Source organism: Panthera uncia, assembly GCF_023721935.1.
Source record: "Panthera uncia isolate 11264 chromosome E2 unlocalized genomic scaffold, Puncia_PCG_1.0 HiC_scaffold_20, whole genome shotgun sequence".
Lineage (NCBI taxonomy): Eukaryota > Metazoa > Chordata > Mammalia > Carnivora > Felidae > Panthera > Panthera uncia.
Window position 1 is genome coordinate 13568027 of NW_026057589.1, and position 18331 is coordinate 13586357.

An 18331-nucleotide genomic window follows, 5' to 3' on the forward strand; every position below is an offset into this window, starting at 1 on the left:
GTGGGGCTCTGTGCTGACAGCTCAGAGCCTGGAGCCTGCTTTGGATTCTGTGTCCCTCCCTCGCTCAGGCTCTGTCTCTCTCTCAAGAATAAACAAAACATTAAAAAATTTTAAAAATAAAAATAAAAAAATGAAACACTGTTCAATCTTTTTTTCCCAAACAATTACCTGAATGTTATTAGCCAAGGAAGATCAGCTTGAAGAGAAATAACAAACAAAAGAGACACCTTTAGACTCTTTAAGTACATCATATATTTATAATTTAGCATTTTTAAAAGGCCACTACCCATCAGTCCGTTAAATGTACCAATTTACATCAGAGGCCCACTTGTCAACTAAGTTAATGTCCATCGTCCTTCGGCTCAGGAGACCGTCCTTTGCATCCCACCGTGGTCTGAAACGGCATCAGAAAGGATGCTGCTCAGTGGTTTATGGTTAACACCTTAAAGGTAAACATGGCTCTGGAGCCAGGTGCTTTTCTGCAAGGAAATTTCCACCTGGCTACGCGGCTCTGCACATCTGTTCTCCTCCTGCCCGGTGACATCCCTGCCATCAACAGCCACACAGAAGAGAAACAAAAGCTCACGAGCAGCTGGGGCTGTGGCAGTCTCTGAGGGGAACGTGCCCCAGTCTAGCTGGGAATGGCTTCGGGAGCCTCTCTCCTGGCGGAGAACTTGCCGTCCAGCGTTTACGGGGTCCTCCGGGATTTGTGACAACTCCCAAGGTCTGTAAGTTCAGAATGTGCTCTCAAGCAGGCAGTGGCATCCACACCCGGTGGGACACACCTCCTGGGTCCGAAACCACTCCATCATGTGGCTGGTGTGCCCACCGTGCCCGCAGGTCAGGCAGAAGTTGGACGAGCCGCGCACCGCCACGTGGCAGATGGCACACTGGAACGTGAAGCCTTTGCAGATGGCACACTGCGTGCCACGGACCTCGCTCCGACAGTGGCTGCAGTACACGCCAAACTCTGCGAACGGGCGGGGATGGCCAGAACAAGAGACACGGTAAGTTAGTTCCACGGAGGGACACGGCACTGTGAGAACGACGTATTCGCTGGAGGACTCTACGGGATTCTATCACGGCCGTGGTGCTCCCTTTTCTTCAACAGCAGCTCTTCGTCCACAATCTCACTAAGTCTGACAAAGAGAAGCTGCCGTCCCTGCCGGCGGGGTGCAGGTGGACAGCGTGCCAGACGCCTGGTGGCCAGGGGCCTCGGGTGAAAAGCCCAGGAGGTAGCTACGCCTCGTTCTCTCCTACGCCAGTGGCTGCGCGGGCCTGGCTCGTGGAGGTGGCCACCGATCGTTTGTTGACAGAAGCGAAGGACTCAGTGACACCCAGCAACGGCTGACCAGTCTCACGCCGTCTTCCCTTCCCGCCCACCAATGACCAAGTGGCACGAGAGGAGCCGGGTCAGGACACTGCGGTCAGGACCACCTGACAGCTGGCCCCCGGTCCCCCGGAAGAGACCCCGAGGGCCAACCCCCTCACCTGCACATCCTAGTCTACCTCAGGCATGACCCCGAGTCTGGGCGGCCAGTACCGACCTCCCGTCTGCCCGGGCCGCTTCCAGCGGGCCAGCTTGGGAGCAAACCTCCCCACCGGCTGCGCTCTCTCCCGGGACGGTGCCCTCGTCGCCCGGCCCTGCCTGTAGCCTGCCACCTCTGCCAACCTCTGGAGCAAAGGCCACCTTGGTCTCGATTCCTGAAGAGCGCCAGGGCAGGAGCGGCAGGCCCGCGCCCCATTACTGCCTCCAGACCGTCACCTTTCCTCTTGAGGAAACACCGCCTGGCTTCGCCACCCTTGTCTCCTCTTCTCTGCTCTCACCTGTGGCACCGTGGACATACCCCCGTTCCCTCAGGACTTCTCTTCTGGTTCTCACTCTTCCTTCAGCCCCGGTTCTTGGCACCATCCCTGGTGCCTTCAAAACCCACCCCCCCCGACCCTCCGCCCACGTGGCCTCGCAGGTCCTCACCTGTCATGCACAGCCTTCACCCTTTCTGGCGTCACCTTCCCCCGGGGCCAGTCTGAGTGACGCGAACCAACCTCCCAATCACTTGCTCGCAAGTATCCCCACCTCTCCCTCCACGGTACCGCCCGGAAGAACCTCCGGCCCCGGTGGAGCTGCTGACTCCACGAGCACTAGTGAGGGAAGGCCCACCGTCAAGATGCACTTCCCACTAAATCCACCAAAGACTCCCAGTGCGGGGGGGGGGGGGCGGGGGGGGGGGCTCCTCTGCCATTCCCCAGACGGCACTTCCGGCCTCCGCAGCAGCCCGCGCACTCCTCGCACACACCCTGCTCCCCTCACCTGCCGGCCTCCCCTCTGCCTTGAGAAAAGAGAAGCCTTCATCTCCAGCCACCAAACCTTTGCATCTCCCTACCTGTTCCTCTACTCCTTCTACCTCCTACAACACAGGAAGGAGCCTTCCTTTCGCCAGAGCCAGTTCCCTCTGCTTCGTGACGGCGGGTGGTCACAAAAATGTACCACTAAAGACTTCTAAAATACATGGTAACTAAGGAAAGATTTTATGATAGTCCTGGTTCAGGTCAATCGTGAGACAGATTAGAGTGGTTTGGTGATCTTGGTTAAAAACAGCCATGTCTTGTCCCTCTAAGCCTGTTTATGTCAGGTAAGACTTTGGTTTATGTTCTTGTGAAAAGCCTAATTAGTTTAAATTTCTTATATTTCCTTTAGTAGTTTTATTGGTTTGATAAGATTCAACCTTTAAAGATTATGAGAATGCAAAAAGTGCATGTTCAACATAGTGAATTATAGTATGGCTTTAAAAAAAAAAAAAAAGGTTGTTCTTGGGGCGCCTGGGTGGCTCAGTCGGTTAAGCGTCCAACTCTTGATTTGGGCTCAGGTCATGATCTCGCAGTTTCATGAGTTTGAACCCCACGTCGGGCTTGCTGACCCTGCAAGCCTGCTTGGGATTCTCTCTCTCTCTCCCTCTCTACGCTCCCCTGCTTGTGCTCTCTGTCTCTGTCAAAATAAATAAATAAACTTAAAAAAATTATTAAAAAATAAAATAATAAGACACAAAATAAAAAAGGGTTGTTCTTTGACATTTGAGATAACTGTAAATGTAAACTTAATTATCCTCCATATCTATCCGGGTAAAATTACTAAAATGTCATCTCCCTGAAAAACTCAATGTCATCGGTAACTGTGTTTCTTCACAGTAAGTCAGTTTAAGTATAATTTCTAAAAATCCTTATTAAGGCTCTGAACTAACATTTCATTTAGTTAATTAATGAATCATTTGTGGGGGGGGGGTGGATGTGAACAATTTCTAAGTGGATACAAATTCACAAAGAGAGAAAATACGGAAACACTACGTCACTAAGTGTAGTTTTAGTATTTCTCTCTTGCCTCTTACTGTTACACATGATGGACCGGCCATTACTGAGAAGGGTGTGCACACTTCTGGGCCATGCTGGTGGGGTTCGCGCTAAGTGTCACCACATTTGGATATGCAAAGGGCTGTAGAGTTTGTTTGTGATCGGGAAGCTGTCAGGTATCTTTTATAGGAAAACTGACAAACCTGGGGATCTCAGGGAAGGAAGCGTACAACCACAGGTGTAGGCTTTGCAGGGGAAACGTGGCAGAGGTGAAACGGATCATTCTTGGTTCCTAAGAGACAAACTAATAAGGACAATAAAAACACGTCTGGCACATAAACGATGAAATTGCGATTTCCGAGGCTCTATGAAACCCTCAGGCAGAAGCCAGCTCCGGAGGCTTAGTGTCATATGGCCCCTCATAGGGAAGAGTTGTGTCATGAACATCAATTACACAAGTGTAAATAAAACCAGCCAAAAAAATAAGACGCTAAATTAATAAATGGAAGTCAAATAAAATAAGACATAAATTAATTAATAAGCTAAATAAAAATTGCTGAACAAAATTGAGGTGGGCAGATGCACGCCTCTGGCGCAAGATTTGGGAGGCGGGGCTGACAAAGCAAAGCAAACACCTTGCTCTGCCATCACTGTGACCAAGCACCACACGCCATAGTGGAAAACAACAAAATCAAAACCCATCTTATGATGGAGATGGCTTTTCAAAAGAATATTCTGCCCAGCAGTACTCCTTCAAAATAGGTGAAGCTCTGCCTCTTTCTATAAATCTAACTCCCTAAATGACAACAATCTTATTTCTAAAATTCACTGCTGATATCGGATGACCCTTGCCGACGTGATTAGCCCAAGAGGAAAGTGCTGGTTTTCCAGCAATTTGGAGCCTAACTGTACGTAGCCCCGGTGACCTTGTAGCATTTTTCTGTCAATATCTGTTTGCCATATATGAACAGTCCAATTCTTCCAAATAATAAAAATGAAAATATTTAAATGCTTTGTCTGTGAGTCTGTTTTCATAACCCCCTCCCTCTGAAATCTTGCAGTGCTCTTTGTAAAGGTATTAGAACATATTATTCATTCTTCAAGATCATCTGAGTCTTTGTGAGTTCCTGTTTTACTTCTCTGATTGGATTACAGGCTTCTTGTTAACCCCCGCCCATCCCCACCAAACCACCCCCTGGATTTCCTCGTCCGGCCAACAGAACCAGGCATGATGCTTCTCATGGTAGATGTCAGTAAGAGTGCAATATACCAGTTACCTGTCTCTGTGACTCATAGATTTTCCTGAAAACTAATTCTACAAGACAAACTGCTCTAGGCCTGCAATCCTCTCTCTGATAAACTTTCATGCATTTATATGCTCTGAAAAATATATTATCCAAATAGCATTTTGCATCTTTGCATTTCCTCAAGTACATACACCAAAATAATCCGTATTAAAATAATCCTTCGATATGCAGATCTATGTATTACTCTGGTTTGTTTTTTAGATTTTAAGTAATTTCTACACCCAACAAGGGGCTTGAACTCACAACCCTGGGATCAAGAGGCACATGCTCTGCGAATGAGCCAGCCAGGTGCGCCCTGTTTGGGTTTTTTAATTGAAACTATATACATACAACTTAAAGAGTCAAATAATGCTAGACATCTTATTAACAAAACCAACATTCCCTTCCACCTCCCTTGCCCCTCACTCTCAGGAGGAAAACCTTCCAACTCATTTAACTTTTTCTTCTGTTTCTACCTTCCTATTCTCAAACACCACATTTATGAAGCCAATTCTTAACTTCCACACTGAAGCATTACCTCAACTTTCACCTGGCAGCTTCTTCTACTCCTCAATCCCACCATCCACTCATATACCCCGTCCCACCATCTACCTAGGTGAACATCAATCAAGCCGAGCCACATAACCATGATGACTTTTCCTTTCCTGCACATTTGGTTTTTCTCAGAGTCAGTAACCGTCTTGTTGTTTTCATTTGCTTAGTTGGCTTAGCATAATTCACTTGCGAACCCTCTATCAAATATCTGAATCTCTATAAATATATCAGAAACTGAAATCCATTAGATATTTTTCTAACTTTCTCTTCTTGGAGACAATGCTCCTGAAGCTCCAAACTGGATCTGTCTCTGGGTTGGCCATGTGGATCTCCCTTTAACATCATCCCGACTCCCTGCTTTCTTAGACTGAATCTCCTTCTTGGAGAGGGTGAAGGTTTACTTTCACACGTGACTGATAATTTGGGTAGAATTCCAGGTGAGAAACCATTTTCTGGAGAATTCTGAAGGCACTGATGCATTCATTGTCCTCTCCTTTCCAGTATCTAGTTCACTGCTCCTGAGAAGTGTGGTGCCATCCATTTTCCTTATCCTGCTTTCCCTCTCTGGAAGCTCCCAGGGTACGCTCTTCATCCTGGGTCTTTCTTCATTCACTACACTAAATGCTTGGTGAGCCCTTTCTTTTCTTTTTTTTTTTTTTTTTATATTAAAAAAAAAATTTTTTTAACATTTATTTATTTTTAAGACGGAGAGAGACAGAGCATGAATGGGGGAGGGTCAGACAGAGAGGGAGACTAAGAATGTGAAACAGACTCCAGGCTCTGAGCTGTCAGCACAGAGCCCGACACGGGGGCTCGAACTCACAGACTGCGAGATCATGACCTGAGCCGAAGTCGGATGCTTAACCGACTGAGCCACCCAGGCGCCCCATTGGTGGGCCCTTTCAATGTGGAAAGGTGTCTGCCTTCTCTGGAGAACGAATATTTCCAATTTTCTATAGTGCTAGAGAAAGGGTAATAACCTGCTCTGCAAACTAGGGGCAGGGGTCTGGCCTAAAAAGGCCATCAAACAATACTGTGCTTACTCTTACCTTCATGCCACTTCCAGAGGTACTGGGCATAACTAAATCCTGAGCCATCGTTGGGGCAGGTGGTTCTGTGATGTGTGTTACTGTTTTTCCACCTGTCCGTTCAGGCCCCGTAAAATCAGCTACCACTAACCTATCGGCCTCCCTGACCCCAAATGCTATTGCCAACACTGTTCCCCGTACACGGTTATGCCTTTTCAGGAAAGCTCTGGATAGATGCTCTGGGGCATCCGGGGGAGAGAGGAAATCCATGTGTGTTCAAACCACCCTCTCTGGCAGTCTTCCACGTCACCCTTTAAAACCTATCTCTTTTCTTGGCTCCTTTCAGGTCACGGTCTTGCTTTTCCTCAAAACTCACTGGTGTCTCATTCTAAGTTTGTTTCTGGTTCTTCCTCTAGACGCCAGTGCAAGGGCTGGTTTCTCTCACGGCCCGGAGTAGGTGGGCACTCGCTCTCCCTGTATTCTTCCCCCTGCCCCACCGGGCCTCCCCCCTCCCCACCCCCAGGCCCAGGGCAAGGTACCCACTATCACAGCTTCAGGACCGCCTACATGATGGAGGTTCCCAGACTCCTAGTTCTAGCCCCAGGCTCCCCTTTGAGCTCCAGACACTCATCTGGCCACATATGGGACTGGAAGGTCTGGCATCTCATACACATCTCCGGCCCCTAACAGGGCTCCTAATTTTCTGTCTTAATTTGGGCACCACCACCTACCCAGTTGCTCAAGCTAGAAACCCAGAAATTACCTAATAAGCTCTGTCTCTTCCCCGCAATCCGACATCCAATTTGTTAGCGTATTATGGTAAGTCTCCCTCTAAAATGTATTTTTAATCCCTCTATCTCTACCTCTATTGACACAGCCTGACATTAGACCGGAGATCTCCATCTGACTATCCTAACAGCCTTCAGACTTTCACCCCTGCCCTCCTCCAATCCTTTCTTCGTTTAACAGCCAGTGATTCTCTTAAAATAAAAATGAGAGCATGTCACTTACCTCTGAATACCTTGGACGCTTACCACTGGACTCAGAATACAAGCCCAACGCTGTACCCTGACTTACAAGTCCCTAATTATCCTACAGTCTGACCTGGTACCCCTCTTCTTGCTCATTGTGTTCTAGCCACTGCCTTCCTTCACTTGTTTATATCTACTGCTCTCCTCACGGATGGCTCCTTCTCACCCCTCAGACCTCAGCCCCTCAGAAAGGGCTTCCCAGTCCACTGCAACACCTTACCTAAAATTCTCCCTCCCTGCACCAACATCCGTTTTGTTTGCTCATAAACAAGGATCACCACTTATAACTACTTAATTTTGCTCCCTACTTGTCTGTGAACTCCAGAAGGGGAAGAATGTGCTTGATATACAATAGGGGAATATATGGATAAGTACCCCTCGTTCAAATCACTATCTGAGTACCACACACAGAACTACTTCTATTTAGAAGAGAAATTTACGCTTGTCATGAAAGGCAGGGGTTTTTGGCAGCTTGAAAGTGAGAAGCTAAAACACTTCACTCCAAGTCTTACATTACAGACAAACTAAATTATGGGACCTTTCAGACAGTGACAGGAAAAGAAAGAAATTGATATTCACCGATCCCTTTGTGAGGATCAGGAGGACAGGAGACAAACTTCAGCACCTCAGCTCGTTTCTCTCTCAGCCCCCAGCGATAGAGGATTTCTCCATAGCATTTCTTAAAGTCATCAAATTGCTGGGTATTGGCAGGGTCCAGAAGCCTGGATAAAACTCAAAAGATTTCCTGTCAGTTCCTTTAAGAAAAAACAAGCTCGAAACCAAATGAACTCAATATGCCTTTCTTAAGGCAAGAGTCCTAATTTTGGAGAATCTAAGCATTATGAAATTGCAGCTCTCGCCCGGGAAGGTCGTTACCTTTTATTTTTATCATGCTGGTCACGTTCTCGCTCACGAGGATCACTGTAGGTAAGACTCCCAAAGCGGATTTCTTCTGGAGAAGACTCTCCCCAAGGTGAAGATACATGTTCTGCCTCCCTTCCCGCTGAAGAAAATCAAATGGGAAGGACAAAGGGAAATCAGAGAAGGCATGGAAAGGGCCTGAACACCCTCATAATGCAGAATGCGCCCAATTTAGTCCCTGGAAGATGCTGAGAAATATAACTGAACAGAACTCTTTCTCAGCCTTGCCTTTTTGTCTAGGTATTTACTGTTCAGGTGACCAGATAATTAAGTATACACATAATGTTCAAGCAGCAAATTATGGTGTAGTGATACGGAACATTGGATAAAGCAGTCATGACTCATAAAGACTTTTTAAATGACATGAGAAAATGCTCATGATCCAATTAAAAACAGAATGCAAAATCGTATATATAGAATGACCCCCCCCCACACACACACACATATACAGATCGGGAAAAAATGTTCTGGAATGTTAACAGACATTGTTTCTAGGTGGAGGTTCAGTGGTGATTATTTTCTTCTCTAATACTTTTTGTTTTTCTCCACTGGGCAGGTATGACTTTTATAATCCAGAAAATTAAGGTAATTTTTATGTATTTACTTAAATAGGCTTCATGCCCAGCATGGAGCCAATGCAGGGATTGAACTCACAACCCCGAGATGAAGACCTGAAGTGAGATCAAGAGTCGGGTGCTTAATTGACCGAGCCGCCCAGGCACCCTCAAGAAAACGAAGATGATCTTTAAAAAGGAATTGCAAAAATCCGTAAACCACAAATACACTTATTCATTAAATAGGTCTTTATGGCCAGCCAGAATCAGGCTCATCTTTACTTCTCCACGTTGAAAACAGTGCGTGGGAAGAGGCGGATAACAGAAGTGGCAGATGACGGGGGCAGGCGGGGGGGGGGGGGGGGGGGGGGGGGGAGGGGGAGGGTGCCATGAAGGAGAAAGGATGAGGGTTGGGTTTACGGGGTGAGCACAAAGAAGTCCCACTGTCAGTTTCGCAAAGTTCTACGTTGAAAAGCAACCCAGCAAGGCACACAGGCAGACCGGAAACTGGCCTGTTCAAACACGAAAGCCCAGGCCTTGCTGACTACAGCATCCCCATCATAGGAAATTGGAAGAGAAATGAGAAACAAGGAAAAAATGGAGCATATCCATCAACCGAAGTTTACACATCAACGACTCGCACACAGCTTCAGAGCACTAGAAATCCAGCGTGGCCAAGTCAGCTCCATACCAACCTATGTTCCAGCCACCAGTGTTGAGCCCTGGGTCCGACATGCTGGAGCAGGAGCCCGAGGAAGTAAAGCTAGGCTGAAGGACAGACAGGCGCGGCGTCAGAACACGCTGCCCTGTGAATGCTTCCCTCTCGGAGAAGTCAGACACAGAGCAGAAGGCCACAAGCTTACATATCGGCTGTGGGACACCACGAGGTTAGAGGACCGGCCGGGAAAGGGTCCGAAGGGGTTTGGTATTCCCTGAGGCCGAGACTGGGCTTCAAACACACTGCACAGCATGGCCAGTGTCTGGACGTCCCGGAGTCGGCAGTAATGAGCCAACCTGGAAGAAGATGACAGAAAAAAAGTCAAGAGAAGAGACAGAGGAAGGGTAACTGTCACAGTTTACGGCAGGTTGCTGCCATAGGGATGAGAGGGAAGGTTCTTAATTCTGCCTCACAAACCCCTGTCGGGAACCAGGGTTTTCTACAGATCTAGCTGCTTGATTAGAATCTGGCTAAATTTGTTTTGGAAAAGAATATATCCAAGTATTACAAATGACCCGGGTAACCCATTCAAAAGTTTCTGGTTGGCATCCAGGCATGGCTCAGACTTGAATGTAGCTTCTCCAAGAACTAAGGGGACTAAACTAACATCTGAATGAGGCCATGCATGTGCTCTCAGTCTCTCCAACTCCAAGAAGAATCCCACTGCTTTCTGGGGGTCTCTACACACTTCACTCGTGGAACCAAAAGCTGCGTGAAGGTGCTCAGAACACTGTACAACCACCACGGTATGGCGAGCTGGCGACAGACTCAAAGGTGGAATTATGAGCATGAGCTATTAAATAAGAACAACAAGGAATATTTTTACCTTTTAGGTACTCACATCCTCTTTGCTCCTTTTAGGACTACTATGCTAGGATGTGAGGTAGGGATCGGGGCAACGTGGCCTTTGTGATAGAATGATATTGATACTTTCCTACCAAGTAATGTCTAACATTTCTTAAGGTGTTTTCACACTATCTTATTTGAGCCTTCTGTGATGTGGACAGAACAACTGTTATCATCCCTGCATGACCATGAGGCAACTGAAGCTTGAGGACAGGTCCGAGGTCTGGCCTCAACAAGTAAGTAAAGAAATCCTCCACCAGAGGAATTAGAGCTTCTCTGTCTTTCTATCCAGACCTGAGCCAAACTGTTATGAAGGTTCAAGTGGTTTTATCTGGTAAATCATTTTGCACATTGTATTTCCAGCTTGCCACATCCCAATGCAACAATCAAACACAAATTCAGTGTTGCCATAAATTGCCTAATAGGGTGAAAACATCATTGCCCTTGGAAAATGTGTAAGCCAATGTGGCATTAGAGTCTCCGCTCTTGGGGGCAAAGCTCTACAGCACCCAAGATATTTACCATCTGAAGAGTTCAAATTCTTCTATTCAGACTGATGTTACTTATAGACTAAAGCATAAATCTCTAAAGGACGCATGAGTCTCCAATCTTTGTCGTAAATGACAAAAACTGTATAGTTCCTTCTGTTATAAGAAGTTAGTTCTGCACAGAAATTATTATAGCACTAACGGGAAAGATCTCACTTCTTCCTCCCGTTCTTCAGACTTCTTCGATGATAACAATGAAAAGTGTGTACAGACCTAAAATTTACATCACTCGTTTCCTCCCTTTTAGCTCTCTAAACCTACAAGGATTCCAGCAGCTGTCGCCCGAATGGATGTCGAGCCCAGGGCGTTTCCAAATCTGGGTCAGACTTCGGGCCAAGGCAAAGATCTGTAGCGACTGTAGCCAGCGACCAAACCTGGACAGATCAAAGAGAAACATTCAAAGTCAGACTGGGGACGAGAGGACCAGGAAGCATGAAAGAACCCCACCTATCCTAAAGCCTTGCTGCTCTGAGGGCAGTAAAACCTGGGAATATCAGGCCCCATTCCAGACATACTGACTCAAAATTCGCATTTTAACAAGATGCTCAGGGGACTGCACCGCTCAAGAAACACTAGTCTTAAAAACTTCTATCAAGCAGGATCACTTGGGTGGCCCAGTCAGTTAAGTCAGACACTTGATTTCAGCTCAGGTCTTGATCTCATGGTTTGTTGAGTGTTCCTGAGTGTTTGTGAGTTTGGGCCCCACGTCAGGCTCAGTGCTGCCAGCTTGGAGCCTGCTTGGGATTCTCTGGCTCCCTCGCTCTCTGCCCCTCCCCCACTCGTGCACAAGCACACACACATGCTCTCTCTCTCTCTCTCTCTCTCTCTCTCTCTCTCTCTCAAAAATTAATAAATAAATAAATATTTTAAAAGCCTTTTATTAAGTATACTTCAGAGGAATGACACTGTGCATTAACTTCAATGGGTTGTCTATTTAACCACGAACTCATGTGACTTCTGCTGCTGCTTCATTAGTGAACAGGCAGAGGTGAAAAAATAGAATTCTGTATCACACTGCAGATCTGTCCTTTGCCCAAGTAACAGGAAGCTATGTTGCTTTCATTACAAAAGTTTCAGTATACTCACAAAGCTAAAGAAAAATAGGCCAGGACAAAATAGACTTGATTTTCTTTTTGTTGACATCAAATCTGAGGAATATCACCAAACCTGAAATCTCATAGGGCTTGGGGTCATCAAGCCAAAATGAATGTCCATTAAGTGTCTATTAAATCCAAGATTTAGCACATGCTTAATATTAAGAGCCTCCTTAAGAGGAATACTACTTTTGGGAAATCTTTCTTCTTAGTAGCAATACATCATTGTACGACCAGGGACTGGAAAACCCTGTACTAGACTCTGAGAAACCTGAAAGGAAGGAAATTTAGACTTTAATCAAAGAGTCTATAAGAAAAAAGAAGCAAATAAAAATACTGGAAAACAGGTAGAGAAATACATCAGATATGTAATAAAGCAATTAAATTAGCCCTTTCCTGAACATGGCACCGAAAGTGAAAAAAGAAGCCTCTGCCCCTCCCAAAGCTGAAGCCAAAGCAAAGGCTTTGAAGGCCAAGAAAGCAGTGCTGAAAGGCGTCCACGGTCACGAAAGAAGATCCGCACATCACCTACATTCCAATGGCCCAAGACACTGTGCCTCCAAAGGCAGCCCAAATATCCTCGAAAGAGCACCCCCAGGAGAAACAAGCTTGACACAAACAAGCTATGCCACCATCAAGTTCCCACCCCACCCCCACCCCGACTACCAGCATCAGCCATGAAGAAAATAGGAGACAACAACACACTTGTGTTCATTGTGGATGTCAAGGCCAACAAGCACCGATCAAACAGGCTGTGAAGAAGCTCTATGACAATGATGTGGCCAAGGTCAACACTCTGATCAGCCCCGACGGAGAAAAGAAAGCATATGTTTGACTCCCGACTAGGATGCTTTGGACGTTGCCAACAAAATTGGGATTGCCAACAAAACTGACTTCAGCTGGCTAAATCTAAATTTTTTCACCAAAATAAATAAAAAAATAAATAATAAATTAAGTGGTACCAGTGTACTTAATGCACACAAGTACTGATTCAGGCAAGAAACTTGAGGTTGGTTAAGCATCTGACTTTGGCTCAGGTCGAGGAAATTGAGGCTCAGATTAGGTGGCTACCCCGGATCACACAACAAAAAAAGTGAGAGCCTAGGTTTAAACCCGGGTCTGTCTGAACCCAAGGGAAGGGTCTTTCAAGTTCACGCAGACTAGCCTGACCTTCCAAATCAACTCCCAGAAAAATACTGAAAACTTCCACAAAATAAAACAAAAATACCTTAGGAAGTAGTTTTTTCGCAGAGAATGATTTTTCACAACACGAACTGTGGGTGTGCCTTAGGACTGACTGCATCTGCTAACCTCACCGATCCTATGATACAATTAACCTTCCAGTTTTCATTTTACAAAGACACACAGAGGCTGACCGAGTCCGAACTACTTTACCCAGGCTATCCCATGAGGAGCAGAGTTGGACCTTCACCTCCCGGGATAAATTCCACAATGTTTCTACTACTTTCTTGTGCCTTTTTAGCGTACACAGACCCTGAGATGGCTAAGTCCTTAGAGAAACAGATTCAATCTAGGACCCTCAACCTCAGTTAAAAGGGTTTGGGGGGTGGAGACCGGACAGTGTTTATGAGAAGACAAAAGGAAATCTTAAGGATTTTTTAATCAGATAAAAATCATGGGAAGGCCTTAGCTCTGGGCCAGTGGGAGAGTTATGAGGGAAAAACTGAGCTGAGAGGGGTTTCACTGCCCAATCACACGCTCACACTACAGAATAAAGGGCACAGGAGAGACAGAGCGGACTAGTGGTTGCCCAGGCCTGGGTGGGGAAGAGGGGACTGACAGGAGACACAGCCAAGTAGGGTGGTTTATGGCAGTGTTCTAGTTCTTTTTTTTTTTTTCAAAAATTTTTCTTTAATGTTTGTTTATTTTTGAAAGAGAGAGAGTTGGGGAGGGGCAGCGAAAGGAGGACAGAGGATTTGAACTGGGTTCTGTGCTGACAGCAAAGAGCCCCCCCGATATGGGGCTCAAACTCAAGAAACCATGAGATCGTGACCTGAGCCAAAGTCGGACCTTAACCGACAAAGCCACCCAGGCGCCCCTACGGCAGTGTTCTGAAACCCTTGTGATCATGGTTGCAAAACTGTGAATATGCTAAAAGCCACTGAACGGTACGTTTTAAATGAGTGAATCACATGATATATGGACTATATCTCGATAAAGCTATTAAGAAAAATAGGAGCAGCTCGCTTTAATATACTGATGTGTTCCTGCAAGGATGAAGGGAATTAACATTTTTGCTCGATTACATCATATTTTATTTTACGTCGTATTTTAAAACAGAAACATGTTTCCACCTAAAGGAATGCTTTGGTAAACTTTTTCTGAAACAAAGCATTTTTAAAAGTATAAAAACCCCAACAAAACAGAATTAAGGGCGCAAATGGCAAGGGTATAGATACCCACATTTAGATGTATAACAATCACCATGGTACCAGAACAGAAAAGAAATGTAATAAAAAATTCTCAGTATGTGAGCTTTAGGATCTTCTCAACTAAGCACTAATGAGAAAAATACCCAAAGGATTTAAAAAGCTGCTCTTGCCCTGATGTTTATCAAAGAAAATGGGAGAGGGATTACAAAATAGGAGGCCCCGCTTGAAATGTCATTAAACCACAACCATACAGTGACAACAACCTGCTCAAAAAGGAAAATCCAGATTGCCATCAGAAGGGATGCACAATACCTGGACAAGGTCCTTCCTTCCTACGAGCAAGGCCGAAGTGGCATTCTTCTGACATGTTTCTTGAATATCATTCACATTCAATCTGAAATTTAAAAAAAGAGTTAAGAAGTTTTTTTTTAGTCTAACTTCCTGAACCAATTACCCCCAGACTAACAGCCAGACAAAAAGGTGCCTCTTCAGTTGTCACCCAAAATGTCTTATCTGTGTGGGCCTTCCGCTTCTCCCTTGCTACATGATATGGAGAAAAAGCTTACCTACAGCTCATATGAGGCCGTGGGTTCCCGCCTGGGGAAGGTGAAATTGCTCGCCTCTCTAAAGTCAGGACAGGAGGACAGCCTCAAATGTCAACTTGGCAACCAGCCCTTCTACGGATTTCCCCAGGCTTCAGGGTTGAATAAAAATGGATTTAAATACGTGTAACACTGAGGTGTCTAACACAAAGAGTGGTGTGCTGTGTATATGTTACAAAATAAACTTTTTGCTATGTATGCAGGTTCGAGAAAAAGAGTGGCCACAGGCCAGCCTCTGTATGCCTGCTACTAGCCTCCCAACTCTCTTCAAGCAAAATGGCTCTGCTTTTAACGGTTTTGCATACTGGCACAGAAAGCAGAATTCTGAGGCCATTCCCAAGATTTCGGCCTCCTGCTCTACACATCTTCTATGATATCCCGTGCCTTTAATCGTGGGTGAGACCAGTGGATGTTGATGGGCGATGACACCCAAGATTAGGTTATTAATCAGTCCACTTTGAATGCGTCAAAAGGGAGATTATCTTAGGTGGGCCTGACCTAATCAGGTGAGACCTTAGAAAGAAGGTGAGGCGTCCTGTCCTGGTCTCAGAGAAGATGAAAACCATCAAGTTCTACGGCTTCAAGGAACTGAATTCTGCTAAACTCCTGAATGAACTTGGAAGAGGACTCTGAACATTGGATAAGACCACCACCTGGCCACCTCCAGATTTCAGCCTGGTGAGATCTGAGCAAGAACCTAGCTAGGCCATGCTCAGACTCCTGACCCATAGAAACTGAGACAATAAATGTGTGTTGTTTGAAGCCGCTAAGTTTCTGGTACCTCCTTATGCAGCAATAGAAAGCTGGTACACCGGTCTTCTAAAACTGCTTTTGAAGAAAGGGTTCTGATACTTAAAAACAAGCAAACGAACACAACTTTGATTGTGATGACTGTCATAAGCAGGGCGCACTTACATGTACAGTTCTCCCAGTGACTTGTGAACAGGAAGAAGGCACGCAGTGTCCTGGATGATAACCTTCCCAGCAGCCTTGATGGGTCGATTGCCGGAGTCCGATCCCTCACGCTTGCTTTTCCATCTCCTGGATTTCTGGGGGAGATGACGAGATATAACTAACAGGGACTTGGACAAATGGAAACCTACGGTTGCAGAGCACATCAGAGTTGGGTCATTGGTTATTTGCAGAGGCTTTGCATTACATCATGCCCACAATTATATGAATCAGCATCTGTAGGAAATAAAAGGATGGCAAAGGGCATTGAGCTCTTGGTCCAAAATCCTAACAGGAAAATAAGCACCCTACCGCAATGCTACATACATTCTGCAGGTGCCCAAAAACAGACGCCTTGAATTTAGAATTTAAAAAAACAACAAAAAAAACCCCAAAAAACAAGAAGAAGAAAGAAAGAAAGAAAGAAAGAAAGAAAGAAAGAAAGAACGAACAGCAGGTAAATAAGTTAGTAAAGACCACAAAAATGTGGGGGAAGAGCAACTTTCAAGGTTGGGATCAGCCTTAGATTCAAAGTTCTTGCTTGAAACTAACCAAAGGTTTTCTTCTTCTCAGACAGCTTTAACAGGATTTGCTGAGAATTTAATTCACACACAGCGGTGTGGGCTCTGCAAACCTTAATCTGTGGCAGGCAGACAGAGAAACATAGCAGCTCAAGAGAATTACCAGGTTTTTCCTAGCAGATTTGAATTATTTCTAAAAGTGATCATTTTAGAATGTCAAAAATAGCTGAGCAGAGGGACCTGGGTAATGGATGTGGATGATCATGAGCAACTGTCCTGTCTCCCCAGAGCCTCACCTACAAAGGAGCCTGTATGTGGGAAACGAGAGATGTCCTGGAAAAGGAGAATTATCAGTGTAGCCTCATCTGGTACATTCAAAATGACAACCAGCCAAGGGAGCAATATTCTATCTCATTTTATTGCTGAAGTTAAAAAAGGGGGCCACCAGAGTGACTCAACTCAGGGGGGAAGTGACATACTTATTAGTTAACAAAGTTGCTAGCGAAAGAGTCTGCAAACTGGAGTCAGAAAACCAAGGTGTGCTGGTCTTATTACGGCACGGCTGGCTCACCGTGACCCTGGCTGAGCTACTCACTGGCTGTGAGTTTAGTCTCATGTCGCTCTCTGTGCTCACTGGTAACTGTCTTAGGATGAGCTCCGTTCCAATCTTGCAAGATTAATAAGGGCACAATGAAAAGGTGAGAGTGCGAACTGAAAACGTGCAATTAAAAAATACGCAACGATTATGAACGTCTATAAGCCCACGGGAATTTAGATTAAATCATTACTTAGATTACTCACAAATAATTCATTTTCCACAAGTGATTTTTATACAATCACTCTTCCATTCCTTAGTCACGGTCTGCATTTAGTTGCTTCTGACCAGTGATGTCCCCTCTAATCCCCAAAGGTGCCCAATGCAGGTAACTTCCTATTGGCTCAGTAAGTGTATGGAACCTCTTAGGTCCAGGACACCTGGACTTGGTTCACGGCAGGTAAACGAAGTTTAGCTGAAGTCTCTGAATTATTTATCATAATTTGTAAATATATATTGCTACATTATCAATTTGGGACCTTAAGCCATTTGACCGTTGGAAGTAATTTAGTTACCACGTGTTCTTTATTCGTACACATTGCTATTTACCAATACATCAGGAAGCCTCATCGATTACTGCATAGCAGCCCTTCAGTTCTCTACCAGCCCTGGCTATTTTCTAAAGAATTATGTATATATTCATGAAAACACTAGTCTTTTAGCCACAAATAACATGATGTGGATGCAAGTAAGGGGAGAAGGTGCTAAAGAGCAAACCACCTGTCAGCATGGGCTGGAGGCAGGCAATGTTAACTGACACAAGACGGAGGTCGTCACACATGCATGAGATACTTCGATGTGACCGGTTTTAGGGAGGGCAGTTTCATGTACATCTACAGGGCAGTGACGGGAACAGCACAGTGTGGTTAACTGAACAGGGAGGGTGTAAGTACACAGACTTTTTCATCCAGGTTTCCAGGAGTTTAAAAATCCCAGGAAACAACACCCGAGTAGGTCTCCCATAATTGGTCATCTCAGATGAGACTTAGGGGACTGGGTTGAAAAAGTAGGAAAGAAATAAAAGAAAAGACCTACAGTAAGAAGATTCCACCTGGAATGGAATATGATCCACCTCACGGGTTTTCTGGGTTGGGTGGGAGGCTTCTCAAATACTGTTCCAGGCAGACACTCTGGCTCCTTATTACAAAGAGAAAACGAGCAGCACTTGGACAGTTGAGCACTTCAATGTAGCTCCATTTAACTCAACAGTGGAAATAAAAGGAGGCCTCACGAGGGATGGGGTCTACTAGCTCTCAGACCACACTGCAAACCTCAATTTCTGGCCTTTTGAAGCGAACCTAATGAAAGCAAAATACTAAGGTCCGTGTGCCCAAACTGGTTCC

General features: G+C 45.5%; 1 protein-coding gene across 2 annotated transcripts in view; it reads right to left on the bottom strand.

Moving 5' to 3' along the window:
- Positions 1-228: 228 nt before the first annotated feature.
- The window catches only part of WDR59 (WD repeat domain 59), an 85536-nt gene continuing 67433 nt past the window's right edge, over positions 229-18331 (bottom strand). For both annotated transcript variants that reach the window (XM_049622618.1, XM_049622617.1), the window contains exons 19-26: positions 15837-15970; positions 14632-14713; positions 11094-11206; positions 9584-9734; positions 9416-9488; positions 8122-8248; positions 7825-7967; positions 229-970 (exon numbers count right to left, since the gene is read on the bottom strand). In XM_049622618.1, the coding sequence (XP_049478575.1) occupies positions 735-970; positions 7825-7967; positions 8122-8248; positions 9416-9488; positions 9584-9734; positions 11094-11206; positions 14632-14713; positions 15837-15970 (1059 nt within the window). In that variant the 3' untranslated portion in view covers positions 229-734. The remainder of the gene's footprint in view (positions 971-7824; positions 7968-8121; positions 8249-9415; positions 9489-9583; positions 9735-11093; positions 11207-14631; positions 14714-15836; positions 15971-18331) is intronic.